Genomic DNA, 12639 nt, shown 5'->3' on the forward strand with positions numbered 1-12639 from the left:
ACTGTGGAGTGTTTCAGGAGAAGTGTACTGTTTCTAATTATGTAATTATAAGGCTTCGATGCCAAACTACAAGCTGTTCGTAAAATCTGTTCTTTCTGTCTGTCACATGAAATGCAGAAAATGAAATGCATTTCCCCTGAAGGTATCCTGTCATCTTTAATTTGATATAATCTTTAATTAAACAGGTTGGCAATGCTGCATTTTTAAAATATGTAGGATCTTTCTTATGTCACATGAGAAATACCTTTCTCCATATGACCCTCATTACCATGTTCGTAAAACACAACAAACAGACAAAAAAGAAAAAGGACAAATTTTTCCTGCGCTGTAAGATAAACAGTTATCTAAAGCAGAAATAGTACTATTATGCATAATAGTGGGCTTCTTTTGCAGCTTTTTCACAGAATCGTTTACATGAATAGAAATGGTTATGTAAAATGTAAATAAATAATTTGATGCAGAAGCAAATCCTTTTTATTTATGTTAGTATTATTATCAAAATGACTTAATTGAACACTAATAAAAAAAAGCTAATATGACAAAGTATTTTATTGTTGCAGCATTGCTTGAAAAAAAAACTATGGGTCCGATTTAACATGCTGCGAATGCAGTTGTTTCCGTGCGAGCCTTCGGGCTCGCTGGAAACATAAGTTAAGAAGCAGCAGTCGTAAGACTTTGAGGTGGCAGACAGCAATCATCCCGATCAGATACGATCTGGATGATTGACACCCCCTGCTAGCAGCCGATTGGCCAGGAATGTGCAGGGGGCGGCATTGCACAAGCATTTCACCAGAAATGCTTGTGCAATGTTAAATGCTGGATTTAGTTACAGCAGATCATGTCTGCCTGACAGTTAATAAATCTACCCCTATGTGTTTAATCCCTGTAAATTGATTAAACACATAGTTAAAGGACAATCTACTTGAACATTTTTATTGTTTAAAAACATAGATAATTCCTGAATTACCCATTCCCAAGTTTTGAATAACCAGCACAGTTAAATTAATATACTTTTTACCTCTGCATCTAAGCCTCTGCTGACTGCCCCCTTATTTCAGTTCTTTTGACAGACTTGCACTCTAGCCAATCCCTGCTGACTCATAAATAACTCCAAGTGAGTGAGCACAATGCTATCTATATGTCACACATGAACTAGCACTCTCCAGCTGTAAAAAACTGTCAAAATGCATTGAGATAAGATGCAGCTTTCAAGGGCTTAGAAATGAGCATATGAGTCTACCTAGGTTTAGCTTTTAACAAAGAATTCCAAAGGGAACAAAGCATATGTGATGATAAAAGTAAGCTGGAAAGTTGTTTAAAATTGCATGCCCTATCTGAATCATAAAAGTTTAATTATGACTAGACTGTCCCTTTAAAGTTAGCTACTGGTCTGAAGCTGAATACTGAGCTAAACAGGGAAAATGTATATGAGTTTATTACCAATCAATCACAGGATGCATTTAGCTCCTCCCAATCTGAAGATGACTTTAACTATGTGTTTAACACCTTTGCTGGAATTAAATACATTTATAGGCAGGCAGTGTGATAATAAAATGCCCATTAGTAAAAAATTGATCAATATTGTAAAAAATGTATTTAAAGGGACAGTCAACACCAGAATTGTTGTTGTTTTAAAAGATAGAGAATCCCTTAATTACCAATTCCCCAGTTTTGCATAACCAACACAGTTATAATTATACACGTTTTACCTCTGTAATTACCTTGTATCTAAGCCTCAGCAGACTGTCCCCTTATTTCAGTTCTTTTGACAGACTTGCATTTTAGCCAATCAGAGCTGTCTCCAGGGTAAATTCACAAGCATGAGCTCAATGTTATCTATATGAAACACATGAACTAATGCCCTCTAGCGGTGAAAACCTATCAAAATGCATTTAGATTAGAGGCAGCCTTCAAGGTCTAAGAAATTAGCATATGAACCTCCTAGGTTTAGCTTTCAACTAAGAATACTAATAGAACAAAGCAAAATTTGTGATAAAAGTAAATTGGAAAGTTGTTTAAAATTACATACCCTATCTGAATCATGAAAGTTTTTTTTGGATTTGACTGTCCCTTTAATAAATGTTTATTTTTTATTGAGTATGAGTACAAATATTCAAACGTTATATTCAAACATTCAAATGTTTCATTTGATCATTAGACAATTAAGTTTGAATATTCACATTGTACATTCAGTGGCCCTCTTCCAATTCATAAGATTTTGCTGTAACAAAAACGTCCTTTCTTAAAGTTCTCCTATCTATTAGTAAGGGTATCCATTTGAAATAGTTAAGAAGACTGGATCATCGGGTTTTATTACATTTGGATAAGGTAAACACATGAAAACTATAAGCAATATAATTTACTAAAGCTTTGTTTGCAGTGGTTTGTTTTTTTGCTGGCATTTTTGCAGAACTTTATGAAAGCAAATTATAGTTTTCCAAACTTGAAAGCAAAAAGTGATTTAATCTATATTGATGATGATTTTTTTACTTCGACTTGTAACATGCTTGTCTTTTATAATTACATTTTTTTAACACTTAGGGGCTGAATTATCATTGTGTGAGTGGACATGATCCAATATTGCGGGTCATGTCCGCTGCACATCGATAAATGCAGACAGCATACGCTCTCGGCATTTATCATTTCACCAGCAGTTCTTGTGAACTGCTGGTGCAATACCGCCCTCTGAAGATTTGCAGCCAATCAGCCGCTAGCAGGGGGTGTCAATTAACCCGATCGTATTCGATCAGGTTGATTTCCGGCGATGTCTGTCCGCCGCCTCAGAGTAGGCGGACAGGTTATGGAGCAGAGGTCTTTATAACTTGTGTTTCTGTTGAGCCTGAAGGCCCGCCAGAAACACGAGGCATCAAGCTCCATACAGAGTTTGATAAATATGTCCCTTAATATCAATCATAAATGAACATTGTGTCAAATATATTTTAGTTGTGTACAAATTTCATACTGAACAAGTACAAACAAACAAATGTGACCAAATCACAAATTAACATAGGTAAAGAGAATGGTTGTGCTCAGAGGTGTGGCTTTTAAAGAGAATAACACTTTATTGAAGAATCTTGTTTAAAAAAATATGGAGGATATAAAAATAGTAGTCTTGCTTGTTTTATGCCCCTATCGATATTTAATCACAGACTATCCCAATATTAAATATCTTACTTTATATAGGAAGATAAATAAATCCAATCATTGTGGGATAATCTGCGCAATTTGTTTTTTAAATGGAAAATATATTAGTTTTGTTTTTTTCAGTGCAAAGTTAAAACAAAGAGAAAACAGTGAAAACTCAGCATTTCTCTGAAAAAATGGTGGCATGTGGATTGGAAAAGATCAGTGTTTTTCAGTCTTCAAAGCACACTATAAAACACAGGTGAAATAATTAGATGATCTGTAACCATGGTTACTAACCTGCTCTAACCTAAGGTCATTTTGAAAAATCTGGCCTGTTAGTGTGCCCTGAGAACTGGAATAGAGAAACACAGGAAAATATCCAAATTGGATATTTGTTGTTAATATTTGTTGTATTGAAATATTAGAATGGTAAAATTAAGAGCAAAGCAGAGGAGGCTCTACCATTAGCCAAAGAGACGATCGCCTAAGGCCTCACTCATGATGGGCCCTCGCACAAGGCCATAGAAAAAAATATAACCTTTTCTTTCAGATCAAACAGGTATTGGTGGCATAGTAGCCCAGACTACTGGCTTCTAACAAGCACATGTGAGAAGGACGACACACTTTTTAGAGTGTGCAAATCGGCAGGTTTCAATAAAAATCAAAAAGAAAAATAAACTGCTACACGTTTCGGCCCATATTTAGATTTTTATAAAACCTGCCAATTTGCATAACCCCAACTGATGCCAACCTGACTGGTTATCGTCCAGGAATACTGGGGGTATTGCTGCAAGCTACCTTCTCCATTTTTTGGAGCTTACGTGTGCAGGTTTCACAGTGTAAATTTGTGTAATCTATTTGTAGGTTCCTATAACCAAGGTATCCTCCATTTTAATAATATAATAAAAGTGTAACTTTTAAATGCAGCAGTTTTTTAAGGGAGCTATTTGAGCACTCGCAAGCTCTTATTTTTTGTCACACTCTAAATGGTGTGACGTCCCTCTCACATAGCATTACCCATAGAGGAGTAGCACCCGGTAGTCTAACCGGTTTTTGACCCCACATTACTAGCACAGTGTCACATTCACCTCCATTTGCAATTGCATGAGCAGGGGATGAAACAGAAGTGTCCAGGCTGATGTGTTTGGTAATAAAGCTCAGTACTTTTTACCATACTTCTTTCCCTTGCAGCAAGAAAGCACTGAACTAGAGGGTAGTGTGACAGTTGCTCCCTCCTCAATCACTCCCTTTAGCTGAGCTGTCGACAGTCCTGTGTGAGGCGTTAAAGTGAAAGTAAATCCAAGCATTTTACAATCGCTAGAATTGACTTTGGAAACAAATAAAAGGGACTTTCATTCATGAAGTGTAAGATACTTCATGTAGAAAGCTCCTTTATTTGTTTTAACTGATCTCCGTTTTTAGCAGAACAGCAGCCCACGGCTAAAAATGTTTTGGCTAAGAGGTGACGTTTTCGCCTCTTAGCCAATAGCCATGCAGTAAATCCGGCTTGGCGCCCATGGGAGCCGGATTTACCGCACGGCTATTGGCTAAGAGGTGAAAACGTCACCTCTTAGCAAAAAAGTTTCTTAGCCGTGCTGTAGCAGCTAAGAACGGCAATCGGTTAAAACAAATAAAGCAGCTTTCTACATGAAGTATCTTACACTTCATGAATGAAAGTCCCCTTTATTTGTTTCAAAAGTCAATCCTAGCGATTGTAAAATGCAAGGATTTACTTTCACTTTAAGCCCTTCCAGGGCCGGATTGGGCTACCGGGATGCTGGGACATTTCCCGGTGGGCCGCCGTAGATAGGGCCGAATAGTTAATGCCTCACTCATGTGGCTAAGTTGAAGCAGGAGTAAACAGAGCGCAGGGCTGCCAGAAATGTATTACATTTGTCTCCCTGCACAGCCCATGCGCACTCTGTAAAATTACTGCACCTAAAGCCTTTCTGCTAGTTATGCAGGCTATGACAGTATTGGGACTCGTCCCGCCCCCAAAACAGCCTGATTGTATTTCTGCATGGCCTGCTGCTTGAATTCAAAGTGCAGTCTCCCCCTCCTCCTCTCCCGAGCGCCGCACTGATACATCACTGACTTCACAGCCTTACACAGGCACTGCAGGCAGAAGACCAGTAAACTACAGTAAGGACAGGATGGGCTAGGAGGGGGCTGCTAACTAAAGTAATTTATGTCTGCTAAGCTTCTTTATTGTCTGCTGTTGTCTGGTTAGGTCAAAGGGCCCCCAGCCTGCCTCCCTTTGATCATCACTTCTGGTGCATATATATGTATATATATATATTTATAATATTTGTATGTATATATATATATATATATATATATATATATATATATATATAAATATGTGTATGTATATAACTATATATATATATATGTGTGTGTATATAACTATATATATATGTGTGTGTGTATATATATATATATATATATATATATATATATATATATATGTATATATATATATATATATAAATATATATATACACACACACACACACACACACATTTTTTTGTGTTAAAGAGATATGAAACACAAAATGTATCTTTCATGATTCAGATAGAGCATGACATTTTAAATAACTTTCTAATTTACTTCTATCATCTAGTTTGCTTTGTTCTGTTGGTACCCTTTGTTGAAAAGCATACCTACGTAAATACAGGAACATCAATGCACTAATGGGAAGTTTTGTGATGATTGGTGGTTGCTCATATACAACTCATGTTATTGACTCACCCCATGTGTTCAGCTAGCTCCCAGTATGCCATTGCAGCTTTCTTCAACAAAAGATACCAATAGAATGAAGCTAATTTGATAATAGTAGTAAATTCAAAAGTGGAATCCAAGGGGCCGAATTGATCAATACCTTGGGTCGTCTACTTAAAAAAATATGTAGTTTTGCCAGGTAACTGTAAAAAACAAGGTTCTGTTTAAATGGAGTGACAGCAAAATGCTAAAAATTCTATGGTATTTTGGGCAAGTTCTTCTCTTAAAGTTCCCGTAGTGAAGGGGTTAAGGCAGTGACGTGCAGTCACAGGAGGCAGGTGAGGCAGTGCCTCCCCTGGCCAATCCATGTAATAACAGCCTTTATTTAAAATTAAAAAATAAAAAAATTAGATTTTTTTTTTCCATATTTTTTTTATTATAAAATAACGTGACCCCCCCACCCCTCCACCAAAATCAGGATTCTGTTTGTGTCAACACGTGTAAATTTTATTAATTATTATATAAATAAAGTCCGTAATATACTTGTCATCAATACATTCATATTGCGCAAGACAAGGACAGCCGGCTGTCCTTGCATTGCGCAATATGAATGTATTGACTACTGTGGAAGTGTATGGGACGCTGAGAGACTGCCACCAAGAGGAGAAAAGGTGCTAATGCAGTGCTCTCCAGTGCGCCCCATACGCTTCCACAGGAGGCTAGCCTCCGTCCTGGCCGCTTCTCAGTCTCACAGTAGTCTCAGCCAATCAGATTCAGAATTCAGAACTCGTCTGAATCTGACTGGGGCTGGCTGTCTCTGAGTGCCGGGCGGGAAAGAAATAGATCCTTCCGCGTGTCACGTGCGGTCACGTGTCAGAGCAGCTCAACGCAGACTAGAGTCAGAGGTGGGTGTCAGTCGATTGATCGAAGTGCTTATGCTATTACTCAGTCTATGTTACTTACTTGAGTCTGCACTCTGCTCTCTCTTACTACTAGTACTGAACGACCGTTAACACTGCAGTCAGCAACCGGAGCGTAGAAGACTACTTGTTATCTATATTTGGCGCATCTTCTTTTTAGGTAGGTGTCCGTGGCGGTGGCGGGCCTCAGCCTGGCGGCAGTGTGAGACAGACTTAACTAACTAAGTTGACTTGACTGTTGTTGTCGTGTTCATTCATTCAATGTGATTGTGCAATGTGTTGATGACTTTAATGACTTAAAAAAAACAGGCGCTACAGCTTTTATAGTGACTGAGCCTGCTGGGGCCCTGGGCCAATCTTTTATTTTAGGTGGCACTAAGTTGAAGTTAGATAACTAAACTTGAGTTGAACTTGATATACATTTATTACAACGAACTTGCAGCCTCGCTGCCAAAATAGTCAAGTCACTTCCCTTAGGCAGCGAGGCTGCAAGTTCGTTGTAATAAATGTATATCAAGTTCAACTCAAGTTATCTAACTTCAACTTAGTCTAGTGCCGCCTAAAATAAAAGAAAATATTGTCCCAGGGCCCCAGCAGGCTCAGTCACACGACAAGGAAGTTGGTTTCTTATTCAAGCTGTTTCTTATTCGTTAAATTCTGTTTCTTATTCATGGAAGTTGGTTTCTTATTCAATTTTTTTGTCAGACTGCTTTAAATTTACTTTAAAATAAAAAAATAGGTTTTATTAAAATAATAATATGATTCATATAATGTAGTTACACAGAGGTGGAATCTCTTTATATAACAATTAGATATACAAACTTGAAAAAAGGGCATACGTTGGTGGCACCACTACAAATATTACTATTTTGAATAAATAACATATATTTTCAAAGGGTTAATAACCATTGGGCCACTGATTTCACTATGAATTTATACAGGGTAGATCCCCCTCCATGTCATGCAATTGTTTTTAGCCTGGCCCAATGGTGTTTTTGGCACAGAAATTGATGCCAACCCTGGCATAGGTGACATAATTCTCAATTTTGAATAAGTAACAGATATTTTCAAAGGGTTAATAACCATTGGGCCACTGATTTCACTATGAATATCTACAGGGTAGATCCCCCTCCATGCCATGCTATTGTTTTTAGCCTGGCCCAATGGTTATTAACCCTTTGAAAATATCTGTTACTTATTCAAAAATGAGAATTATGTCACCTATGCCAGGGTTGGCATCAATTTCTGTGCCAAAACACCATTGTGTCAGGCTAAAAACAATTGCATGGCATGGAAGAGGATCTGCCCTGTATATATTCAAAGTGAATCAGTGGTCCAATGGTTATTAACCCTTTGAAAATATCTCTTACTTATTCAAAATTGAGAATTATGTCACCTATGCCAGGGTTGGCATCAATTTCTGTGCCCAAAACTCCATTGGGCCAGGCCAAAAATAACTGCATCGCATGGAGGGGGATTTACCCTGTATATATTCAAAGTGAAATCAGTGGCCCAATGGTTATTAACCCTTTGAAATGATCTGTTACTTATTCAAAAATGAGAATTATGTCACCTATGCCAGGGTTGGCATCAATTTCTGTGCCCAAAACACCATTGGGCCAGGCTAAAAACAATTGCATGTCATGGAGGGAGATCTAACCTGTATATATTTATATTGAAATCAGTGGCCCAATGGCTATTAACCCTTTGAAAATATCTGTTACTTATTCAAAAATGAGAATTGTGTTACCTATGCCAGTGTTGGCATCAATTTCTGTGCCCAAAACACCATTGGGCCAGGCTAAAAACAATTGCATGTCATGGAGGGAGATCTAACCTGTATATATTCAAAGTGAAATCAGTGGCCCAATGGTTATTAGCCCTTTGAAATGATCTGTTACTTATTCAAAAATGAGAATTATGTCACCTATGCCAGGGTTGGCATCAATTTCTGTGCCCAAAACACCATTGGGCCAGGCTAAAAACAATTGCATGTCATGGAGGGAGATCTAACCTGTATATATTTATATTGAAATCAGTGGCCCAATGGTTATTAACCCTTTGAAAATATCTGTTACTTATTCAAAAATGAGAATTGTGTTACCTATGCCAGTGTTGGCATCAATTTCTGTGCCCAAAACATAATTGGGTCAGGCTAAAAACAATTGCATGTCATGGAAGGGGATCTGCCCTGTATATATTCATAGTGAAATCAGTGGCCCAATGGTTATTAACCCTTTGAAAGTATCTGTTACTTATTAAAAAATGAGAATTATGTTATCTATGGCAGGGTTGCCATCAATTTCTGTGCCAAAAACACTATTGGGCAAGGCTAAAAACAATTGCATGGCATGGAGATGGATCTACCCTGTATATATTCATAGTGAAATCAGTGTCCCAATGGTTATTAACCCTTTGAAAATATCTGTTACTTATTCAAAAATGAGAATTGTGTTACCTATGCCAGTGTTGGCATCAATTTCTGTGCCCAAAACACAATTGGGTCAGGCTAAAAACAATTGCATGTCATGGAAGGGGATCTGCCCTGTATATATTCATAGTGAAATCAGTGGCCCAATGGTTATTAACCCTTTGAAAGTATCTGTTACTTATTAAAAAATGAGAATTATGTTATCTATGGCAGGGTTGCCATCAATTTCTGTGCCAAAAACACTATTGGGCAAGGCTAAAAACAATTGCATGGCATGGAGATGGATCTACCCTGTATATATTCATAGTGAAATCAGTGTCCCAATGGTTATTAACCCTTTGAAAATATCTATTACTTATTCAAAAATGAGAATTATGTTATCTATGCCAGTGTTGGCATTAATTTCTGTGCCCAATTGGGCCAGGCTAAAAACAATTGCATGTCATGGAGGGTTGCATGCATGTCATGTCATGCAGCATTGAAGTAAAAAGTATGTTTGAAACATATTTTAATGGGCCTGGATTTCTAGATCTCATAATCAGAGCAAGCATTGTGTTATCTGGCAAGAGTTTCTGTTACAATCCTTTAGACTAAAAACAGATGTTTACTAAGTTGACCAGTTTTCCAAGACACCATTGAAAGGGAGATGAAACCCATATGTTTTCTTTCATGATTTAGAAAGAGCATGCAATTTTAAATAACTTTCCAATTTACATCTAATATCTGATTTTTTTTCATTCTTTTGATATCCTTTGTTGAAAAGCATATCTAAATATGCTCAGAAGCTACTGAGCATATTTAGATATGAATTTCAACAAAGGATATCTGGTTTTCTTCATTCTTTTGATATCCTTTGTTGAAAAGCATATCTAAATATGCTCGGTGGCTAATGAGCATATTTAGATATGATTTTCATCAAAGGATATCTGGTTTTCTTCATTCTTTTTATATCCTTTGTTGAAAAGCATATCAAAATATGCTCAGTAGCTACTGAGCATATTTAGATATGAATTTCAACAAAGGATATCTGGTTTTCTTCATTCTTTTGATATCCTTTGTTGAAATTCATATCTAAATATGCTCAGTAGCTACTAAGCATATTTATATATGCTTTTCAACAAAGGATATCAAAAGAATGAAGAAAATAAGCTATCCTTTGTTGAAAATCATATCTAAATATGCTCATTAGCTACTGAGCATATTTAGATATGCTTTTCAACAAAGGATATCAAAAGAATGAAGGAAATCAGATATCCTTTGTTGAAATTCATATCTAAATATGCTCAGTAGCTTCTAAGCATATTTAGATATGCTTTTCAACAAAGGATATCAAAAGAATGAAGAAAATCAGATATCCTTTGTTGAAAATCATATCTAAATATGCTCAGTAGATTCTGAATGGTGGCTGCATATAGATATTGGCTCGTCCATGTGCAATTGCTATTTCTTCAACAAAGTATATCTAAAGAATGAAGGCGTATCCGATTCCTAGACACTGCCTCACCAGCCTCTGAAGTCACCGCACATCACTGGGTTAAGGAATATTATGGCTCTACTGCGTGTTCGTTATCTTCAGACGATAGATGAACCCGTTTTTCTATCCATAAGTCTCCCTAAGATTATGATTTATATCAAACAAATGTAAGTGGGAATGAGAGCAAAGGTTTTAAATAGGAAAACTAATAAAATAACTGGTGGAATAGTTATGTCAGGTTAAATAAGTAATAATAATACAAAGGAAAGAAATGAGAGTCAGAAAATGTTTTCATAAAATAAATGTGTTTGAAAAGCATCATAAAGTTGTGTGAGTGTGTGTGTGTGTGAGTGTGTGTGTGAGTGTGTGGGGGGGGGGGGTGTGGTATTGTAGGATATTTAAATGACGTAACGGTTTTAAATTAAAAAAAAAACATACACCAAGTTATGCACTTTGTATTGTCATTCTAATTCATTGCAATAGGGACCACAATTAGGGAAAGGAGGTATCCCTTGACAATGCATTTCAGATCATTCTGGCAGTGAATGGGTTAACCTGACTTTGTCATTCATGAGATTCCAACATCTTAGAAATGTCACTGACTGGTTTCACTGCATTCTAAGACTTCTGAAGTAAAATAAATGTAATATTGAGTGTTCTTTTTTTTGTACTTGCTACAAATTTTGTTCAACTTTATTTATCTCATATTTACAGATTATTTACCTAGAAGAGAAACTGGAAATTGTTTCCTTAGTGGGCACATTAAACGAATATGCTCACCTGCACATATCATTATCTGACAAAGATGGGAAAACAATTGGAGGACATGCCATTGGGGACTTGAAAGTCTTTACCACCGCTGAAATAGTTATTGGAGAACTTAGCGACCTACAATTCACTCGGGAGATGGATGAACGCACAGGCTTTCATGAACTTGTCATTAGGCCTCGCTCGGAACATGTTAGCAGTAGCGCTGCTAAATTATGTTCTTTTTTTTTTCCAAGCAAGTGAATGAAATAAATTTGTTTCAGAGCATGTCTTTACGTTGCTCTTAGCACCGGTGTATTGATTGAAGCCATTTTAACACGCACAACATAATCAGTCATGTATGAAATAGGAACGGCTGAATGATTTCAAGAAATTCTTTAAATATCTTACCAATTGTTTAGGCTTTTTATTAGCATTTTTTTTTTAAATCTTTCTTTTTTTCAGGCTTTCTGAGCTGTTCCTCAGAGATTTTATAAATCTGATTGTCCCAAAGGGGATATAGGGTAGTGTCACTGACTCAGAGGTCTAATGGATGTACTGTTTACTCATCTTTACAAAGTTACTATAACCCCCTAATTGGGAAGGATAGCTCAAACAAGCACAGAGAAGCAGTTGTCAGAAAAGCGTGACTTGAGTTTAAAGAATCTGTTAGGCGCAAATGCTTTGCATTGTCCTGCTGTACACTGTTTGGCCTAATACACATAACCTACTTATTAGAAGTTCTTTTCTTTTCTTTTTTCAAATAAACACAGACTGCGATGATAGTGAATAAACAGATTAAATGCTGTATTTTTTGTTGGTGTTTTTTTAATAACAGTTTATAGTTAAAGATTAAAACAAAATGCTATGTTCTTGGAAACAGCGGAATATTTTTTATTTTAAAGGTAACAGCAATTACAATATAGTAATGGTATTTTATCAGGTAATAATTCTGAAAATATAGGGGTTGATCACAATCATAAAAATATACTCATACACTTTATTGGTGAATTTTAAAGGATTGCAATAGACCCTATTATATGACTCTCTATGACTCTCTCTCTCTCTCTCTCTCTCTCTCTATATATATATATATATATATATATATATATATATATATATATTAAGCTAAAAATATTATTATTTTCTAAAAATGTCATAAAAAATAAAAAAAATCCTCCACTACGCACAAAATATAGAGAAAATAACTCATTGTGTA

The 12639-nt window shown here is 36.4% G+C and overlaps 1 protein-coding gene across 1 annotated transcript in view; it reads left to right on the forward strand.

Moving 5' to 3' along the window:
* LOC128655734 (bifunctional protein GlmU) overlaps positions 1-12230 on the forward strand; it is a 228556-nt gene extending 216326 nt beyond the window's left edge. The window contains exon 4 of the mRNA XM_053709307.1: positions 11388-12230. Coding sequence (XP_053565282.1) covers positions 11388-11684 — 297 coding nt within the window. The 3' untranslated portion in view covers positions 11685-12230. The remainder of the gene's footprint in view (positions 1-11387) is intronic.
* Positions 12231-12639: the final 409 nt, after the last annotated feature.

This window comes from Bombina bombina, chromosome 4 (genome assembly GCF_027579735.1).
Source record: "Bombina bombina isolate aBomBom1 chromosome 4, aBomBom1.pri, whole genome shotgun sequence".
In the NCBI taxonomy this organism is placed as follows: Eukaryota; Metazoa; Chordata; class Amphibia; order Anura; family Bombinatoridae; genus Bombina; species Bombina bombina.